At 37.7% G+C, this 22,267-nt stretch overlaps 1 protein-coding gene across 1 annotated transcript in view; it reads right to left on the bottom strand.

Moving 5' to 3' along the window:
• Positions 1 to 21,859, bottom strand: part of LOC145771828 (complement receptor type 1-like) — a 35,594-nt gene extending 13,735 nt beyond the window's left edge. The window contains exons 1-20 of the mRNA XM_082583561.1: positions 21,805 to 21,859; positions 20,308 to 20,393; positions 19,233 to 19,334; positions 18,025 to 18,142; positions 17,253 to 17,400; positions 14,893 to 15,005; positions 12,838 to 13,038; positions 12,173 to 12,305; positions 11,341 to 11,742; positions 10,701 to 10,804; positions 10,314 to 10,514; positions 9,765 to 9,962; positions 8,504 to 8,689; positions 7,057 to 7,248; positions 6,377 to 6,568; positions 5,726 to 5,929; positions 4,849 to 5,040; positions 4,265 to 4,462; positions 2,850 to 3,041; positions 1,711 to 1,911 (exon numbers count right to left, since the gene is read on the bottom strand). Of these exons, the coding sequence (XP_082439687.1) occupies positions 1,711 to 1,911; positions 2,850 to 3,041; positions 4,265 to 4,462; positions 4,849 to 5,040; positions 5,726 to 5,929; positions 6,377 to 6,568; positions 7,057 to 7,248; positions 8,504 to 8,689; positions 9,765 to 9,962; positions 10,314 to 10,514; positions 10,701 to 10,804; positions 11,341 to 11,742; positions 12,173 to 12,305; positions 12,838 to 13,038; positions 14,893 to 15,005; positions 17,253 to 17,400; positions 18,025 to 18,142; positions 19,233 to 19,334; positions 20,308 to 20,393; positions 21,805 to 21,859 (3,418 nt within the window). The remainder of the gene's footprint in view (positions 1 to 1,710; positions 1,912 to 2,849; positions 3,042 to 4,264; positions 4,463 to 4,848; positions 5,041 to 5,725; positions 5,930 to 6,376; positions 6,569 to 7,056; positions 7,249 to 8,503; positions 8,690 to 9,764; positions 9,963 to 10,313; positions 10,515 to 10,700; positions 10,805 to 11,340; positions 11,743 to 12,172; positions 12,306 to 12,837; positions 13,039 to 14,892; positions 15,006 to 17,252; positions 17,401 to 18,024; positions 18,143 to 19,232; positions 19,335 to 20,307; positions 20,394 to 21,804) is intronic.
• Between the last annotated feature and the right edge of the window lie 408 nt (positions 21,860 to 22,267).

Here is a 22,267-nt window from a genome sequence, read left to right as displayed (position 1 = left end):
AAGCATTTGCGATGCTAGTTTAGACTAACTTTTTATTATTCAAGGTGACTCCAGAACGAGCGAATAGTTATTTATGCAGGTGTAGTGTGCAGACATTTCATCGGCTGTTTACGGTTTGCTTTGCAGCTGGTAGTGGTAATTTGTAGCTAGTAAGTATAGCTAAATATTATACAAAAATGGCAGCAAAAAATACCACAAAAAAGATCATATGACAAGGCTTTTTTAAAAGTTGGCTTCACTGAATTTAATGGCAAACCAAAGTGTGTAATCTGTCTTAAAGTTTAGCGGGTTTAACATAATGTATTAAACACAAAACAAAATATATGACATAATAACTCAAACATTTTCGACACGTACGTGTGTCCTCATCAGGGATTCAATCTGCAATATACATAAACGAAAAATTGTAAGATAAATTTGACTTTGCACTACAACTGTAACGACACTCTGGACTGAAAAGTACCTTTTCAGTCCAGAGTGCCGTTACAGTTACAGACAGTGCAAAGTCAAATTTATCAAAAATTTTGGGAAAAACAAAATGGGGTCGCATGCAAATGTTGAAAATCATTTTCATTTAAATTGGGGTCGCTTCTTAAAATGGTTGGAGATCACTGATGTAAACAAACCGAGTGCTTGTCAAACCAATGTTCTTCCATTTGCCGGAGCAACAGATGTTTCATAAGATTTAAACTTGAGAACAAACATTCAATATTATTAATTTTTGCATTTTTGCAACGCAACTTTATATCAAAGCACGCTTGATATCTTTAAGGCATAACTTCTCTGGGTATAATTGAATTTCCGCAAGATGATGATGTTGTTTTTGCTAGGTTGTTTTATTTATTTTCGTCATTGATTCGTATCGCCAAGTTGTATCTATTTTGTGAGTCGTGCAAGGCCTGGTGCGTTGCGCTTGAAATGGCTTTGCCCATGGTAGTATTTCTTTGTGGGGTTTTCTTTGCCTGCCTTGCTCTTCTTTGCTATGAGCTAAACGCATCAAGACGTGTTCCCCTCACGACCATCAGCACTCTTGATAATGCACCACGGCCGATCTTCATAGCAACTGTCCATATAAATCTTAAATATATCAGCTAAAGCTATTTGGGCTAATAAAGCTATAGCCTAAATATATGTTGTTTATTTATTTATTTTCATTTTTTGTAACAGTTTCTTTTTTTTATTTTCACTTTATATCTTAATTTTTTCTGAAGGTGTTGCGACCGTGTCAAATTTCTCAACTCAATAACTTACTTCGGTCTCAAGCACGCTTTAACGTTCGCGTTTTGTCGCTTCTACCTTTTTCTCGACCTTTGCTATGTTGACGTGTATTGTTTTTGATATGATGGTCAGAAATAAAAAACAACTGAACTGAACTGAATAGGCTACTAGCAATTTTTTTACGACATATCCAATTAGGACTAATAAATATTTTGTAAATCTAGTGATAACAGTGGACGATAGATTGATCTGGAAAACCATAGTAGCCGAGGCCTTATTATAGGCAGGAGTCAGGACAGATGATGATGGTGAGGACTAAGTATCCCGTATCCATCTTCGTGTGCCATGTCTGTTCCAAGCTTTGGTTATCACCAAGTACAAGCAATCAACTTGTCGCTTACAAGGAAACTGTGCAGGCTACTGTTGTGAATTGCAAGTCCAATAGGCCAACGGCTACCGTCATGTTAAAATAACGAAAAACTGTAATCTTACTTTGGCAAGTTGGAGACGAATCCGTCCACATGGGACTCGATGAAGATCCATCTTGATACATCAGGCAAACTAAGTATTGTTCTCCAACGAGAGCAAATTGATCATCACAAACAAAGGTGCACATGCTTCCTAACGAGTTATTGTTGGTGCATGTGACGACGCCGTGTTCAAAATCAACGTAGACTGGATTGCAAGTCATTTCTGAAAGCAAAAGGAATATTGACAACTTAGTTGTCAAAAAGAACATAACAATAATGACTTTTTATTTTGCGTCCGTTTAGACAGCCTTGTACTCTGCGGATGATATATGCAGCACAACAAGCTGCTGGAAGAAGCAAGTCATCGAGTCAGCTGCTTCCAATTATTTTGACATGTCATTTTTGTCGTATATCGGCTTACGCATGGTAGTTGAATATTTCAGTTAGGTAAACGGGAAGGCAAAAAGCCAATCGTTATGTCCACCTTCAAGCATGCCTGTAATTGTCTTTCCAGAAACACATGTTCTTGAGCGGTGGCATACTGGCATCCTTTTTCGAATGTCGAAAAAGCTCTCACCACTCGGCTATGCAGCCGACGGCATGTCATGTAGTGTCTCTTACTCGCGTGCTCTGGAATGGCGTCGAACTGACGCACTTCCAAACGTCGCACCCACCAACCAGCAGGTTCAATGATTTCAAAGAAAGGTTTACGTCACGGGTAGCTGTGGTGACACTTTACAAACTATCACTATAAAATCGATTAAACTTGCAATATTCACTTATACAGTAGAAAATGCTAGTAGTAATAGGCTAAGCTAAAACAACCCAGACAGCAAAATCCGTCATTTTTACATTGATTCAACGTCTGTAAACGTCTGCAGTGGTTGAATCAATTGTAATTGTAATCAATTTGCTTTCTGGAAATGCATTTTGTGAAACTTGACTCTTTAAAGAAACAGCTGTCGTAAGCAGTTCAAGAGCAGTTTTTCACTCAGCACTACTGTGTGAATGAACATTGAACAAGTATGTATTATATTTAACTCAATCATGCATACACTTCTGATCAAAGTCATCATTGTGAAGCAAACATGTGAAACTACCAGCATTAAGGTTCATAGAAGTCGCTCTAGTGTCTTCGACAGAAAAATAAAGTATTTCTACCTTCACATGTAGGTGTCACCCTGTCCCACATTATAGATCCATCAGCATTCTCCACACAAATTGTCTCTATGTTTCCTCTCAAGAGATACTGGGAATCACAAGTGAAGCTGCATTTCGACGCAAGGAAACTTTCATCGCTGCAAGTCACTCTGCCGTTCATTGGAGCATCAGGCGCGTTCGGGCAGAGTTTCTCTATAAACGTTTCAATGGAATCACATGTAGCCTACTAAAAACACTTTAAAAAAAACGGTCACACATATCAAACGAAAAGCATATAAAATGTTCTGTATACCTGATAAGAGAAAGTGTATTAGTGTGAAGGCTTAGTGCGATGAAAACCTTCTTCTCATTAATAGTGATGGACTGGAGGCAACATATTGGCCGGAAGCCGGATGTTCCGGCTAGAAAATGTCTACTCCGGCTGGAGCTTCCGGCCTTTATTATATGTAATGTTCAAACCAAGCGGTTGTTGGCAGTAGCATTGACAGTGAGGTCTAGATCAGCGGTTCTTAGCCCACCACTTTGAAATTACCAATCAATTCTCGCACTCCCTCCTAGGATTGGCTGAAAAGTAATAGACGCCTACCCCTACAGTTCAAAATTTTTCTTGAAACCTGGTAAAACAACTTTGCTTCTTACGTCATATTATAACAAACCTTGATAATTCAGCATCACCGCAACACCTAGGCACAGATCTCGCACCCCTGGTCTAGACGGTACTTTTAGACCCGGGATGAGTTTAGAGGCCTGTAACCATTCCAAAGGGCCTAGGAACTTGAAGAAACCACCTCGTATTTTTGGATATGGTGCGTTTTTCTAAAAATTGTCTAAATTTGAGGCCTGAGAGTCTCATTGGTACCGGGCCCAAATTATGCTCTCAACCGCTCAAGTTGTTGGTAGACCACTCGCATCAAGCAGTGAAGCGATAACCAGGCATTCTTAAAGAAGCTGCTTTATGGAAATGCTCAAGGTTCATTGAAAGGATTAATTCAGGAGTAAACAGTTAGGCAGATTTCAAATTTGACTGTGTTTTCAACCTGATGCAGTATTGTTTTGGAGATATTTAATTGGCTTCTTTGAACCGATTTTCATCTTACGTATACATTTAAGACCAATGTTACAGCCAACATGTATAATAGTGTATTCTTGCATCACTGCAATACCACAGTGATATATTACATTGAATTTATCCAAGGTTATAAACTTGACCACAGCCACACACACAGTTGACTCACACACCTACAGCTCCGGGCCAGAGCCACTATCACTTCCGTCCCGGAGCCGGAGTTTGGCCGGAGGCGGAGGTTGTTCCATCACTACTCATCACCCATACTCAAGGCTCAGTAACTGAGTATAAAACCACCTGCACTGCGCTACGTGTCGATATACTGTAAGTAGTTAATTGTAATCCTTACTTTGGCAAGTTGGAGGAGAATTACTCCACATGAGACTCGATGAAGATCCATCCTGCTCCTGGCAAACCAACTCCTGCTCGCCAAGGAGAGTGAATTGATCATCACAAACAAAGGTGCACATGCTTCCTAACGAGTTGCTGTTGGTGCATGTGACGACGCCATGTTCAAAATCAACGTAGGCTGGATTGCAAGTCATTTCTGGAAGCAATGGCAAGATTGACAAACTGAGTTGTCAAAAAGGACATGGCTTTTATTTGATTGTTGAATAATAACTTTTTATTTTGCGCCCGTTGCAACAACATTGCACCCTGCGAATGGCATATGCAGCACAACAAGCTGCTGGAAGAAGTACGTCATCGGGTCAGCAGTCAAGTCTTGCAGCCATCGGGTCAGCTACTCTCAAATTATATTAGCAATTCATTTTTTGTGTCCAGACTTACGCCCGATAGTTGAAGATGTAGATTAAGTGGCCGGGAAGGCGAGGAAGTCAATCTTGTGTACACCTTCAGGCCTGCCTGCCAAAGACACATGCTCTTAAGCGGTGTCGAACCAGCGCCCTTTCAAACACATGAACACATTTCTACCTTCACATGTAGGTGTCATCCTGTCCCACATTATAGATCCATCACCATTTTCCACACAAATTGTCTCTGTGCTTCCTCCCAAGAGATACTGGGAATCACAAGTGAAGCTGCATTTCGACCCAAGGAAGCTTTCATCGCTGCAAGTCACTTTGCCGTTCAATGGAGCATCAGGCGCGTTCGGGCAGAGTTTCCCTGTCAAAAAAAATCTTCTGGTAATTTTTCCTTCATATCCAAACACAACTGGTGGCTGAAGATTTCAACTTTCGGGAAAGAATAGTATAAATATATTGTTCATGTTCATTGTTCACCATTAAGCTCGTCAGTATCGCGTAAACAAATCGAGTGCTTGTCAAATTGACGAAAACAAATTCACTAGTTGTGAAGCCGATGTTCTTCGATTTGTCGAAACAGCCGATTTTTGTTAAGATTTTAACTTGAAAACGAAAATTAAATTATTAACACTAGCAAGTTTTACGGCATATTTATTTGGGACTGTTAAGACATCTAATTAGGACTTAAGGACTTCGTAGATTTAGAGATGACAATAGACGATCGATGGTTGTGGAAATCCGTGGCAGCCGACGCCTTATTCAGGCAGGGCCAATGATGATAGCGATGACAAAGTATCTCGTATCCATCTTCGTGTGCATGTCGGTTCCAGGCTTGGGCGTTCATGCTCAGTTTATCAGAGACAAAGTATCTCGTATCCACCTTCGTGTGCATGTCAGTTCCAGGCCTGGGCGTTCATGCACAGTTGGGTGTTCATGCACAGTTTATCAGAGACAAACAATAAATTTGTTACTAATAAAGGTCAAGCTATGTGTTATAATTATAATAAATTGTTATTGTAAAAATTATGCAAAATTGTAATCTTTACTTTGGCAAGCAGGAGAAGAATCACTCCACATTGGACTTGATGAAGATCCATCCTGCTTCAGGCAAACTAAGTCCTGTTCTCCAACAAGAGCAAATTTATCATCACAAACAAAAGTGCATATGCTTCCCAATGAGTTGCTGTTGGTGCATGTGACGGCGCCATTCATCAGTGTGACATAAGCTGGATCGCATTCCATTTCTATACCTGAATGAACAATTCATCTTCTTTCCAAATCATCTTCTCTATTACTGTAACACTCCAATGGACAATAAAAAGCACTCTAGTGGCACATTGCACGTATTTAACTATGACCACACTCTTCGTTTTGTAATCTAGCGTTGTTGTGGCCTAAGTAACCGTTAAAGCAGTAACTTGGGAAAACTGGGAGGCATTACATATAAACGAAGACTAGGTATGTATCAAAATTCTTTGAGCATTTTTTTATTTAAGTTTCCATTGGCAGCCTACTAGTTTTGGGGCGAGGCTTACAGAAGTGCTGAAAATTTTCTACACGTGGGTCACAATTCGCTATTCATGGGTCACGGTGAGCCACATTTATATTTATAATTTTTATTCTAAAATTTCGACTTTGGCTTCAAGATTGTAATGGAAATAATAATCGTTTTATTGCAAGACTTGAACATCACCTACCTTTGCAAATTGGAGACTGTTGGCTCCATATAGCAATAGCAGTGTCATTTGCTGAACATATTGTTAAAGTTGGGCCAACAATTTTGTATCCTTCATCACATGAAAACTGACACTCGCTGTTCAACTTGTTGTTATTGGTGCAGGAAACTGTTCCATTGTTAGGAGCGTTTGGAAGTGGAAAACATAACATTTCTGCAATTTTACAACTGGGTAAACAACGTAGATAGTTTTATTACTTGTCGATTTGATACAAGACTTTTGAAAGGGTTATGAACTAACAAACACAAAATGATTAGGATCAAAGTTATCATTATTAATTAAAGTTTTTAAAAAGCATTGTGTGTATCAACTCTTGCTTTCTTTATTAATGGCTTCAGCAATATGTTTAAAAACGTTGTGCAAATCGTATGAAACACCCAAAAACACAAATCAACGTATATGCTTTCAACTACCAAAATGTTAGATTGAAACACATTTTGCCATATTAAGAGTTAAGAGACCAAAATTATGTAGTTTCGCCTGTGACATATATGAAGATATTTTTCCATAAAGCCTTTAGCCACGATTACGCTTCCAAAGAGGCTTGCATAGTTCAAGGATAAAGATTTCTCCAGGCAATCAAATAACTCTGCAAGGCAGTAGTTGTAATATGCACCAAGTTATTGTATTATGTTACTGACCTATGCAAATGGGAGCGGGGTGACTCCATATTCCAATAAAATCTTCACCAATTTCACAAGTTGTCAGCAATGGTCCCACAAGATCGAAGCCAATGTCGCAGGCAAACTCGCATTCACTACCAGCTTTGTTATCATCATTACAAATAACTACACCATTGATAGGGTTGTTTTGTTCAGGAGTGCATGCAATTTCTGTTCAAAACATTATGTTTAATAACAAAAGTTTAATTTGAAGTAGGTTCATGTTACTTTGAATAGGCTATAAAAAAATTATATACTTTTGATATGTAGCCTACTATTTTATGTATGACTTTGGATTGAATCTTTATCCTCACACTGATAACGCCTCTGACGGGATAGTCCTGGTAATTTCGCATATTTGTAGAAGCTTTAAAATACTGACGAAGAGCCAGTGACTGAGTTTAACAGAGTGAAGTTTCCGATAATAATTGCTGAAATATTATTGCTGGGAAATTATTTCATCCACTTGGTGCTGCTGAATGAAGAGCAGTCTTTTATAGTATGCTTTGCTCAAATGCACACCCCGAGAGTCGAACCAACACTGTTTGATCTCAAGTTAGGCGCTTAACCACTGTGCTAACAAGACAGTTAATAATACATTCTGTTTAATGCCAGCAAGATAAAGTACTTATTGTTCAGTGTGTACAAAGCATGACAATATTACATGAAAGAAACACTAAAAATATTATGCAATTCTTCAGAGGTTAGATTGTTGTTTAGCTGCTTTTGGTACAACTCTATGTACGTATTTAATGAAATATTTCATTTATACAGTTGTTATTACCGTACTGAAATTACCCTGGAGAGTAGAGTAGGTTCTCTGACAGGTAATCTCAGTAAAAATTAATCAAAGTGGTCATTTTTACACACTGGTTGCCATGGTTTTGATCAAAAAGCATTGTTTCTTAACAGGTGGCGCCAGGGATAGAATTGAAATTAGGATAAGGGTAAAGGTTAGGTTTAGGGTTTTGTTCTTCACCCGAGACTTCAAAATTTCCCAAATCACAAGCTTTTTTCTTTGATTGCTTTTAACGTTTCTCAACTTAGGGTAGAATTTTTTATCTGGGAACAACATTATGGGAAAAATAGCCAACCAGTCTAAATTAAATTAACCAGCAACTTATCATGAATAATACAAGCCAATCAATCAAGTTTATTTTTTAGCATAGTTTCACATTCATTCCAATTTACAATGGTAGGAAATATAACTGAAACATATTATTTTTATTTATATGGAAACTACACCATGGAGGGTTGAGGCACCGAAAAAACATGCTGATATTAAATCAAGGTACCCCAACATATGATATTTGACTGTGCACCTACAACAAATAGTTGAATTAGCAGTATGAAAAAATAGTTATCATTAATATTAACACAATAACAATAAAAAAATGGATCAGTTAAACCAAATTGACTACGGTACCTTGGCAAACTGGTGGCAGTTGACTCCACGTTCCATTATCACTGGGAAGACAAACTGCAGATGATGAACCAAGCAAATGAAATCCTTGATCACAAACAAACTGACATTTGCTTTCTTCTTTGTTTTCATCAGAACAAGATACTGCACCATTTATTGGAGCTTCAAAAATAGGAAGACACCTGATTTCTGTATAATACAAAAAAAATTGTAAAAAAAGATTAAAGATAGTGACATCCCAACACTGTTTTTACATATTTCAAACCTTTTGGTTTTGCCATCTTTCCCTTTTGTTGGTGCTAAATTCGTGAGTTTACTTTGCCGTTTTCTACATGTTTGCGCCAGCAATGAAAAATAAATTGAATTGAATTAATGTCATGAAATGATTATGTCATGAATGTCACAGGCCCACTTTTATTTAGTTGTGAACTAACTGTTGGTTATGATTAGAATGGTCTCATAAGTTTTATTCAACCTCCCTCTCCCATGAAAAAATCTCTGCATATACGCCACTGCTCAAAAAACAAGGCTAAAGGCAATATATGACAACTGTAGCCTGGTAATACTGTAAAGTCAGACTATCAGTGCAGAGCTGCAGGACTACGGTAATTCTAATCAGTAAGTCTAGCTTGCGCTTTGCAAATTGTAATCGGCATTCCGCAATCACTGTTGCAGTTGCAGACGGTCAAGGTTAGCACATAACCTAAGATTTAACAAAAAAGAAAGAGAAGCATAGTAGGAAAAAAACGGGGAAAAAGGAATGTTTTGTTTTATTGCTGCTTATTTTTCTCTTTCTAAAATTTTAGTCACCAATTTTATTTTGTTGTTGTTATAAACCACGCTTTTTCATTTCAGCAAATGTTTTTCTTTCTTCTTTGTTAAATCTATGGTAATGTCCTAACCTTGTTGCTATTAAAATCAGTGTTGCGTGATACCGATAAATAAATGTTTACAATATCGCTTCAAATTTTTCCAATTGTGTAGGCTACACATTTTTCCAGCCCTATACTCACTTTACCAAGGTTATTTTAACGTTAAAACCAAAATATGATATCTTAGAACAAAAATACATTTTTGACCTCTTTAACAGCCTCTGTGTCACATTTTTGAAAACTGCTTGTTTTTAGTTCTTACTTGACCAGAACTGCCGGTACTAAAAAAATTCTTTCTAGGTACGTCACTGTTGTAGACTAATTCAAAAAAGCAGTGTATACTATGAAATTTGTAGCTCATCGATTATTATATTTACAATCAGGATCGTTACCTTCACAAACAGGTGATTCATATTTCCACATAGCTGTTCCATCTTCATCAGTACAAGTTGTGATCTCATGTCCGATGAGTGTGAATCCGTTGTTACATTCAAAACTACAAACACTTCCAACATGTTTGTCATGAGTACAACTCACTAAACCATTGCTTGGGTTGCTTTGAATCACTGCGCAACTTGCGTCCACAATAACTTCAAGAAAAATGAACTAAAGTTAACAAATTTCACAACAAAAGCAAACATTTTGCTTGCAAAACAACAGAAACCCATAAACTACGCACAAATAGATAGCCTAACAAACAATAGCCTACATTTTAATGTAGCAACTAGCAACTAATCAAGGTTAAAGATAATCTAACGATTTTGGCTTTACAGGGTTATAGGGCTACTAAGTAGCCTACGGCTTTTTGAAACTACGCCTTGAATAAATGTTCAAAATGGTGTAACAATTAAAGTTAGCCTAATAAAACGTTTTTTATGCCCAAGTAATATTTTCATCGCCCTACTAAAGCAAGCTTTTATGACTTCTGAAACAAGACGAACCTTGGCAGGTTGGTGCAGCATGTAACCATTCACTACTTCCATTTTCGCCATGACAGGTGGAGGTTTCTTTCCCGATCAACATAAAACCTTGATTGCACACAAAAGTGCAAACACTCCCTGCATTTGAACCGTCAGAACAAGACACAATACCATTGACGGGGTTTCTCTGTTCTTCAACACAGCTGCTGGGGAAAATGATTGCTGTAGAAAAGCGATAAAATTAATTTAAGCTGATTGGCTATTTTTCCCATAAAGTTGTTCCCAGATAATAATAAATTCTACCCTAAGTTGGGAAACGTTTGCAGCAATTGAAGAAGAAAGCTTGTGATTTGGGAAATTTGTAGCTCATCGATTAATATATATTTACAATCAGGATCGTTAGGCTACCTTCACAAACAGGTGCTTCATATTTCCACATAGCTGTTCCATCTTCATCAGCACAAGTTGTGATCTCATGTCCGATGAGTGTGAATCCGTTGTTACATTCAAAACTACAAACACTTCCAACATGTTTGTCATGAGTACAACTCACTAAACCATTGCTTGGGTTGCTTTGAATCACTGCGCAACTTGCGTCCACAATAACTTCAAGAAAAACGAACTAAAGTTAACAAATTTCACAACGAAGGCAAACATTTTGCTTGCGAAACAACAGAAACCCATAAACTACGCACAAATACGTGTCTCACAAAACTTTTAACCCATTCAAATAGCTTTATTTTATGAACCAATCAACATAGTTACAAAAACTAAACTGAAATGGAAAGCTGAGATGTTAACAATTCTGAAAAACCACATGCCTACAATGTGATACTACATCCACAGTAGTAATACAGCAGTTCATAAAACTTGCTCCAGATGGCCACCGTTGCGCTGGAGGCATATTTGAGCACGGCGAGCGAAGTTGTCAATGACCCGAACACATTCTTCCTTTGGGATGGCCCTGATCTTCTGGGTGATGGCTTGTTTTAGTTCAGAGATGGTCTGAGGATTATCCTGGTACACATTGTCCTTCAAACAGCCCTACAGATAGAAGTCAGGGGGGTTGAGGTCCGGGGAATGGAGGGACCACTCAGGGTCTCTGCGGCGGCTGATTAGGCGGTCTGGAAACTTCTCATCCAACCACGGCAGGGTGACATTAGCAGTGTGGGGGGTGGCACCATCTTGCTGGAACCATTGCTCTGCTCTTAGGAACGGGCTTCTTCCTCTGGCTCTGTTTCTACGCCCCAGAGCGGCCCAGAACTGCTGGAGGACCACAAGGTAACGCTCCTTGTTGACGGTGACTGCGTTCTCATTTTCAGCTTCGAACCAGATTGGGCCAATGATGCCATGTTTTGAAATTGCAACCCAGGCAGTGCATCTGACTGAGTGCAGGGGCCTCTGTAGCACTTCATCAGGAGGAGAGGTGCCCCAGAACACATTGTTTTTACTGTTGACATAGCATACCCATACAGGGTGAACTGAGCCTCGTCAGAGAACTAGAGGTTGTCAAGGAAGTCAGGGTCCTCTTCGACGATGTCCATGAACCACTGGCACATGGTAACTCGCTTAGCCTTGTCTGCATCAGTAAGTTTATGCTTTATCTGGATCCTGTATGGATAGAGTTTCAAATCTTCCTCCAGAATCCTCTGTACAAAGGACCGGGTCAGACCAAGCATTTGGGCCCGTTTACGGATCGATTTCTTCTCCCAACGGAGTCCCTAACTGCAGCAATGTTCTCTGGAGTCCTAGCTGTCTTTTTTCTCCCATTTTTTGGTGTTGTAGGCATTGTCTGGTTGTTGTGAAATGATCCAGTAGCTTGAAACTTTTTGACCCAATAAAAAACGAGTGGTTTTGATGGAAATTTGTTGAAGTCATACTTTTGCCTGAATTTTGACTGCACTTTTTTGTACGATTTTGACTCCAAATACAAAGTCACACAGAAAATTTTCTCTTCCTTGGTGTACTTCATCCTTGCAGATCTAAATTTGTTATGGGCTAATTTAGTTAAATCTGAAAAAGAATGAAAAAAGCATTAAAATTGACAAAGTTATGCAAGGTTATACGGGTTAAAAGTTTTGTGAGACCCCTTAGATAACAAACAATAGCCTACATATTAATCTAGCTACAAATCAAGGTTCAAGACAATCTAACCATTTTGGGTTTACAGATGTTACCTATAGGCCTACTAATTAACTACGCCTTGAATAAATGTTTAAACATGGTGTAACAATTTGTGTTTGTCGTATCCAGGTTTACACCAGGTTGTTGAAGATTTAGATTAAGTGGGCGGGAAGGCAAGGAAGCCAATCTTCGTGTCCACCTGCAGGCATGCCTTTGATTGTGCTACAAAACACACAGCCGCATGCTCATGAGCGGTGTCGAACCGGCGCCCTTTCGATTGCCGTTTCAGCGCTCTCACCACTCAACTATGCAGCCGACACTAACAATCAAAGTTAGCCTAATAAAACGTTTCTATGTCCAAGTGTTATATCTTCATTGCCCTACTAAAGCAAGCTTTTATGACTTCTGAGACAAGACGAACCTTGGCAGGTTGGTGCAGCATGTAACCATTCACTACTTCCATTTTCGTCATGGCAGGTGGTCGTTTCTTTCCCGATTAACATAAAACTTTGATTGCACACAAAAGTGCAAACACTCCCTGCATTTGAACCGTCAGAACAAGACACAATACCATTGACGGGGTTTCTCTGTTCTTCAACACAGCTGCTGGGGGAAATGATTGCTGTAGAAAAGTGATAAAATAAATCGTTTTCAACCTTGAAAATTGACGGTACAATAACGTTTAAAACTTATTTTTGTTTAAAAAGTGGAACAAACAGTTTTCTAATTAATGTAAACTTGTCAAGACCATTTAATAGCCTACAGTAACGTGGCGCTATAGGTAGGCTACAATTATCGGTAGTTTAACAAAAGACTCCAGGGGGTACTTTTGGACTCGGGACCGGGATGGTTTTAGGGGCTTGTAGCCTTTCCAAGGGGCCCAAGAACTTGAAGAAACTACCGCATATACTTTGGATACAGGGATATCTAAAGAAGGGGATACGAAGGCTTTTATTACGTCTGACAATAGAAGGGCTTTTGTTTATCGTAAATAATCTCTGTTTATCGTAAAATGACAATTGGCACCGATAGTAGTTTAATAAATCTTGTTATGATAACTTGCATTGCGTTATTAGAATCAGGCCTTACAGCATGCTCACGGTTGCTTGTTAATTCAACTACCCATATACTTGCTTTACATCTAGCCTACTGCAAAGATTTTGTTAAAAAAAAAACAGCTAGCTGGTAACTTTTCAACTGTCTTTGTAAACAAGTATTCTTTAAATATGCTCTACGTAACATTTGCTAACTGTCTTTTGTAGCTCATTGTACCAGCTGCACTACAAAACTTTCTAAGATTTTAAAAAGAACCACAAGTTTAAAGCACTACAAACTACCGCCCTGGTAGTGTCATGAGAATAAGGCAATCGCTGCGAGCCTTCATATCCCCTTCTCTAGATATCCCTGTTTGGATATATTGGTTTTATCTTAGAAGTATCTTGATTTGGGGCCCAGGGTTTCATTATTACCGAGCTCAAATTATCCTCTCAACCGCCCTGACAATAACAACAATATTTCAATAAGTTCATCAGTCAGGCAACTATGTCAATATAGGCTATAACATTTTAATATACGGTACCTATTAAATTGCCAAAGTCTTGTACATTTAGAAAGACGTATGTGTTTGAAGAATCAATAAGTAGAAGCCACGTTTATTTGTCTCGATAGCACCCAACTGGGTAAAGGGCCCAACTGTGTGAATAACATAAAACTACAAGATCCAGAAACTGTATCTCTCTCGCGGTGTGTCCGCCGCGATAGTTAGTTGGTTAGCGCGTGACTTCGTGAGCGGAAAAGCTTCACGATCAAGCGGCGCTAGTTCGACTCTCGGGTGTGCGGTGGAGCAACGCATTCTAAGGACTGCTCTCCATTTAGCGGCACCAAATGGATGAAATACAAGTAGCCTATGCGAAATTACAAGAAATAGCCTAACAGTTCAAAAGGCTTTGTCAGTCCGAGGATAGGCTACAGATTCAAAACCAAACCAAAACACGTTCAAAAACAATTTTCTATTCAGTGGCGCCTAGTAGATGAATGAATTTACAGATAACAGCAGTAGGCTACAACAAGTGGAAGCTTCATTCTTAGGCTATGATTCTAGCTAATGTGGAAACAATGATAATGTTGGCGAGTGGCCCTAACATTGTCCAAGCAAAGCAGGCTAGTAATTGTGTAGTTTGCTGAATGCATTCGTAGATGCGACTGTCGAAATAACTCGTTTCGCTTCAAGGCAAACTGGGCCGTCTTGGTTTAGTTTCCAACTAAATTTCCTATTGAAGAGGTGCAAAAAGCTGCTTCAAGCAAACCTAAATTAGTCTACTTAGGCCTACATTACAGGCAGCCTACTGTCTTAATATAGCAAGGCCAACTGTAGCCAATGCGATCAAAATATGACGTCATGAAAATGTTCTTAAAATATCAGTTAAAGTTGAATACAAAACTAAAAGGTCGATTAACTATATTGCAACTGGCCTACCCGTGCAGATTGGTGGCTGGGATGACCATCCTGCGTCGTTTTGTGAGCTGGAATCGAAGTTGCAAGTTGACTCTGGGGCTCCACCTAGCGTGTAGCCTGGATCACATGTGAACCTATAAAAAATGTGACTTAAAAAGTGGTTTGTAATATCGTGGTGTAATATCGTATAGTGGTGAGAATAATAGGAAGAACCATGCAAACTACAAAAGAGATGAAGTTACGGAAACTGTGAAAATAAAAAAAAAGGATACCCATAAAAATACCCATAATGATAATATAATCAAAAATCTGTTACTTTTATCCTTGGTCTGATTATCCCAAATCGTGCAATTAAAACTTAAAGAAGAAGTTTCATAGATCAACAGCGATCAACCAGCTTTTTCACTGCTGCTGCTTATGGTACAGACAGCATATCTAAGTAGAACCCAATACTGACCTGCAAATACTTTCCCCTAAGTTTGCATTAGAACACATTATATTTCCGTTTGTGGGTGACTCCAAACGCGGCAAACATAAAACAACATTTTTTCGACAAGATGGTGCTCCATTGCTCCAACGTCCAGAGGGTACTACAAAAAAATTGTCTTATATTGGTTAATTTCATGTTTTTGAAATTATCTAGTAATTAAAAGCTTTCTGGATTAATTCACAGAAAACAGAATTTCAACCACCGGAAACTTCACTCTGCCAATCTCGGTAACCGGCCCTGCGTCAAAAGCCTCTACAAGCAGTGGCGGCTCGTCATAAGGGACTGCGGGACTGCAGCCCCCCCAACATGTTTGTGCATATGTGAATTATATTACATATAAATAGTTTTGCCATGTTTTTTTAATTTATTTCGCTTGAAGAATTAAAAAAACTCTTAATATTAATTTTTTTTGTAATAAAAAAAAAATTTGTGTTACAAAAATTAATTGGCAACTCTGGGTCTGCAAATTCTGCAGGTCCGGTGTTTCTTGTTCTTTTTTTTATGACGTAGGTTTTTCAGAAAAAAGTTTTCTAGCGTCACTGAACAAGCGCTGTAGGGACTGCAAATAGAACAGACCCTGGTAAGGGATTCCAACTTATTTCTCGTAAATCTTTAGGGTAAGCGTGTGGAAGCTGTCGGTGATTAGGTGAAGGGATCGTAGGTTACTTTACTTGATCTGTGTTTTGAGAAGTCACTGAGACAGACTAGTTTTGATGTGAAGTAAAGCCAATTACTGTAATTATTGGTGCTCTTTCACAATTCATCCTTTTGTGATGATGACGTCATTATACGTCACACGTGTTGGAATAGACTATTATAAAGGAGGAAGTATGGGTTGGAAATGCACTGAAAAACACCTGAAGAAAATTGTCTCCCATTTATTCATTTGTTCTTCAATTTCAACAGATTTGCTATCGTTAGAAAGCATAAGCATAGATCTAACCAACTAAGTGAATACCAAGTCCCAAAATAGTACTAGCTCCATCTGGTGACCACCTAAACTTGACCAAATTCAAGCCATTATCAAAAGTTTACTTTAAATGATAAAAACATTAAACGACAGCCAACTAAAAGAACATGTTACTGTGTTACTAACCCTAACTCAGTGCATTTATAACTCAGTCCGGTACAGGTCTATAATTATTTATATTAGGTTAGCCTACTGGTTGATGCAGCCCCCCCATGTTTTGAGACCACGAGCCGCCACTGTCTACAAGTATACGAAATTACCAGGAATAACCTATCAAGGCTTTATCTGTCCGAGGATAAAGATTCAAAACCAATCTTTCTAGTAGCTATTTGGAATCACAAAAGAACAATCAAAGCATTTTTCTTTAATTGAAAAGTTTCATCTTGAAATTTGACTGCAACAAAAGTTAATGTAGCTTTTGAACCCACTTGATCGACATATAATGTAACTTATTGACTAATGGCCAATGGGGGTGTGGTTTATTTGATTGGATATTGAATGCGTAGCCGCACCTTCAGGATCTTCAAGATGACATTTCAAAAACTAGCCATCATTCACTATGTCTACATCACACGTTACGTAGCCTATTGAATAAAACTGTCTAATGAAACAAAATCTACAATTTCTTAAAAAAAAAAAAAAACCTACGCCGAACACACTTTGACCATTAAACAACATAATTACGATTTACAACAACAGTGTACGATAAAAATTTATGACGTTGTAATGTACGTAGGCAGGTAGCCTATAAGACTGTATATAAAATGTTGCAGGAAACGATCATGTGTCATTTGTCATTTGAACGATTTTTGATCCAACTAGGCCTACATGATTATATTTCGCTTCATTACTGCATATGTAAGTTAGCCTACAATTAATGGTAACTTAGCCTACAATGTAAGTTAGCCTACAATTTATGGTAACTTACAGCAAGTTGATGTTGACGTTCCTGTCAATGTATATCCAGCATCACATGTGAAAGTGCATCTGCTCCCGACGTTATTTTCGTCACTACACTCTACGCTGCCACCTTGAGGCGACTTGTATAACGGCAAGCATGACACATGAGCTTAATATAATTAATTAATTATGTTGATAGTTGTAATGCATAGATATCATGCATGTAACAAATACAGGTCGTTAATGTATCATGTATTACATGAAAACCTCTCTTTATGTCAAACCACGTTGAATAATTTGAATGCGATTTTGTAAGACCCATCTTGAACTCAACGGTTGAATAGGATTGCAAAAGTTTTTATTTGGCTATAACTTGCGCTTTTCTACCCCAAATCTGTTTTAAACCTTGAGGAAGCAAAATTCAGGTCAACTATTAGGCTACGCTTTCACATTTTGCGCCATCGTATCAAGAAAAATCTTCTTAACAAAGAGAAAATTGTTAAAATATAAACTCTATACAACTTAGCTGCTGCTTTTGCTGCGGTCATTATAATATTGTTATGGTTTTATTTATTGTCACTCTACAAATGCTGAGGTATTTTAGAGACAGGGCTCATTTTTTAATTTTATATCAGGTGAAAAAATACAATGGGTACCGTATTTAAAGACTTCGATTTGAGCCGATCTGGAATCGATCAGATTTAAAAGCACTAGAGCCGAAGGCAAAATCACTCGGCCAGTGAGCTGGTCTTGCCACGTTATGTCAAGCAAGATAAAACAAACCGCTCTTCACCTTCGTCCCAGCACTCAAATCCTTGCTTATTGCATGCATCAGTCTTGCAGCAACACCGACACACCCCGGACGGAGACCTCAAGTTGCATTGGACCTTATTCCACGCTTGCCCGGAGTTCTAAAAAAAAGTGTTTTGGTTGTCCTTCAATAAATTGATGTCATTATTGTCGTGTCTAAGCGTAGGCTACACGTTCACGGTTGTAAAAAATCATTTCCTTGAGAGGAGAGTGACATCATAATGATTAGATCAATAGCAAAATAAGTTGAGAATTAAAATAAAGTTCAACCAGCCTCATGTTTAAATGATGAGATTCAGATGACATTTGACATTGACCTCAGATGACATTCACTTGATCAATAGCAAAATTGTTTGTTATGTTCATGTAAAAGTAAATCTATCGCCTGTCGCTATCAATTCCCCCTGCAATCGATTGCCGAGAAACAAAAGTACTATTACTTATATAGTGGTTGCAACGCTGCATAACGAAGTGGTGAGAGCCTTGGTGCCGGTTCAATACCGCTCAATAGTATGTGGTTTAGTTTTGAATCTTTATCCTGAGCACGACAAAGCCTTGGTTCGTTATTCCTGATAGTCTCGCATACTTGTAGAGACTAAATGTAAAGAACTATGCATGAACGTCTAAGCCTGGAACCGGCTAAACAAAGAATACACAAGAACAAGGTGCACACACACACAAGAACAAGGTATACACACACAAGACTAAGAATAAGTAAGACACAACGAACAAATAAGACACAAGAAAAAATTACACACACACACAAAAACAAGGTACACACACACAAGACTAAGGTATACACACACAAGGTACAAAAACGAAGTGTTGTTTATTCAATCATCGTGATGACACATAGGTCTCAAAGGAGTCTTGAAATTTGATAACAACTTTCCCGTTGGCGCAAGACCTTTAGCTGGTAAGTAACGAGTTTACGAACAGTAGATGGGCAGATAGATAAAGAAACTAAGTTTTCTAGTTGATCTGCACACCATTACAAAGACACAGTTATGTCATCTTGTGATATGTCTTGCCGAGGGCTGTTGTTTAATTTCACAAACGTAGGCTAGACCTAACCAAACTTGGACAAACAATTGACTCAAACTCTCATCATACTTCAGAATTAAATCTTAAAGTGTGAAGATATGATGAAATGATGCTGTGTGATAATATCTACTGAAAATGTGACTTTACCTGAATATAGTTATTATAGCATGCCCAAGCCTGCTTGCATCTTTTGGTGATGAGTAAACTAGTTCCCCAACCTCCTCTGCGTAATTCAATTTGACAAGAATTCTGTAAAGTATCCAAAGCTTTCTAAAAATGGTAGCCATGGTAGCCTAATTGACCATATTGACCGCTAAGAAAGTATTTTTTTGTCAAGGAATTATCTTACCAAGTAAAAAATACCCAACAACCTTCCAAAGAATTACCAACCAATGCAAACTGTAGGCCTATAGTGTTTGCAATTATTTGACTTTTATAACCCGCTCTGGGATTTTTTTTTCGCTAAGACTTTTCGGTCATTTGTCCGAAATGACTTGAAAAAACTCGGTCATTTTTTATTTATTTCGGTCATTTTTTCTGATGAAAATATTTCCTTTCAAGTAGCTGATACAAACCAAAATTTGCACTTCCTGACTAGCTACAACATTAAGTTTCGCTGAGAAAAGTTGTCGTGTTTTATCTCGAAAGGAACATTTTGACTGAATTGACCATACTTTTTTCGGACATTTTGACTGAATTGACCATACTTTTTTCGGACATTTTGACTGAATTGACCATACTTTTTTCGGACATTTTGACCGAATTGACCATACTTTTTTCGGACATTTTGACTGAATTGACCATACTTTTTTCGGACATTTTGACTGAATTGACCATACTTTTTTCGGACATTTTGACTGAATTGACCATACTTTTTTCGGACATTTTGACCGAATTGACCATACTTTTTTCGGACATTTTGACCGAATTGACCATACTTTTTTCGGACATTTTGACTGAATTGACTATATTTTTTTCGGACATTTTGCTAAAAAATCGGTCAATTACCGACATATGACCGGAAAAAAAAAACAGTCACCCGCTGGCTCTGTATGGTAGGAGATTTTTAGTCAATAAATTACCAAGCAAGTTTGTATTGCTTTTAGTTGTATTTCCGAATGTGCATTCAATAACTGATAATTACTTTACCTTTTCACGTTTTTTTTTCTTTCATATAAGCCGGGATATAAAAGTTATTAACTAATAATCTACAGTTTCAAACCTGGTTAGGACGACATGTTTTCAACGAACCCTTTTCCAAGCACTCTTCATCCGAAAAAACGTTTTCACATTCCCAACATGTTAACGCTAGTAAAACAAAAATGTAGGTTACTGGTAAAATAAAAATTGAGACATAGCAATTAAAAAATCCTACAATAGCACTAGTTTGTATGAATGCATCTTTCATGTTTGGATTTTGAAATTTTCAAGAACAGCAGTGATAAATCATTTTTTTTTGGTTTTATACCAAGCAGGGTATTTCAGCTACTTTGTAAAAAGATGTTTAACCTACTTTGTAAAAAGATGTTTAACCTACTTTATAAAAAGATGTTTAATGGGATACTAAAAGAAAAACCTGACTTGGCGATTTTCCACGTTCTTTGTGTTTAACATGCTACCATAAAACGATTTTCAATAAAATTTTGCCCCATTGCGGTCTGACCACCATTGTGCGCGTGATTTTGTCAAAGCTTTCAAAACGAGATTTGGCCTGAACAGCGAAGCGTGCGACCGTACAGTTACGTCACTAAAGACTATAGCAATCAGCTAATCGCGCAACAATTGTTACTGCGGGGGATTTGACTGTAGGCTATGTATGTATGTACATCAAAACAACACATTTCAACATCAAAACATCAAACAGTTTGCTCAAAACATCAGATGTGGTAACGTGGCTTTTGTTATTGCTGTCTTTAGTGACGTATTCTCGAGCAGTGTTTGCACTTTTTGGTCATTTTGAAAAAAATGAAAATAAATGAAACATTGGACTTTGGGCCTTACCAGCGCCATTGAAAACAATTTTTTTTTCGGTAATTGTTTTTAAAATGTATTCTTGAATGTTCAGTTTACTCATTTTAATGCTTAATTCCCGTTTGAAATTTTCATTTAGTATGCCTTTAACCTACTTTGTAAAAAGATGTAAATTGAGGTCTAAAGGTATTGATGATTGTTGGCTTTGACGGTTTGTTTAACCTCCATATTATTTCTGTCAATCGCTTTTAGTCCATATGTCTGTCTATCACATAATTATTTGCCTATTCATTGCATAACACCAAGAAAACTACTTGTGGAGTTCATCATATGAGCTGCGCAAAACTTTTACGTAAAGAGAGAAAACGATTTAAAGGGAAAACAAAAAATCAAATTAGGTAACCAAATACGTCCTATCAACATTAATTGGACGTGTTTAAATGTTAAGTTCTGTATTGTAAACCATAAGACAATGCTGTGAAAACATCGACAGAAAAGTTATAAATCATCTTATGCTAACTCATCAAATAAATGAATAAAAAGTGTTTTTTGTGATTTCTTCTGCTACGTGCAAGATTCAAACCAATAAGAACAATCTATTCAATTTCACCACAGGCGCAAATATCAGCACTCGTAATCCAAGACTCTAAGTGCTGCCGATCACTACAGGCAAAAGTTTTTTTGTAAATAGATTTATTTGTAGGCTACTTTATCTTAAAAGTTTGTACTACACCAAGTTCTCAAATACCTTTAATTTGCCCAAAAGCTCCAAGTGTGCTCAAAATAAACAAAAATATTTCCATCGCGTCTTTCTGTACTTGCGAGTTGCTGAGGTTAAATATAGTTGCAGTTTGAATATTTAAGCTTACTCGTTCTATACTTAAATCAATGAACTAAAATCTTTCCATCGTTGGTTTATATATTTATTGAGGTTATTTTTTTATGTTTTGTACAATTTTTAAATACACTTTCTTCCCGAAGTTTACGAAAGGCTCGTAAAGTCATTGAATTTCGATATTTTTATGATCACCTGGTGGCAATAACGACAGTCGCTAGCCATGGACACGTAATCTTTGCCATTTAAATTTGCACAATTGCATTACGCCTATGAATTATCTTTCAGCACAACTTGAAACTTTAAAATTCCTTGGCTTGCAGCAGAGCAGTACACATACAGCAAGTGTGTAGCATGTTACGTATACAAAACGTTT

Source organism: Aplidium turbinatum, chromosome 6 (genome assembly GCF_918807975.1).
Source record: "Aplidium turbinatum chromosome 6, kaAplTurb1.1, whole genome shotgun sequence".
In the NCBI taxonomy this organism is placed as follows: Eukaryota; Metazoa; Chordata; class Ascidiacea; order Aplousobranchia; family Polyclinidae; genus Aplidium; species Aplidium turbinatum.
Note: the sequence above shows the minus strand (reverse complement) of the source record. Positions and strands in the feature narration are given on the sequence as shown.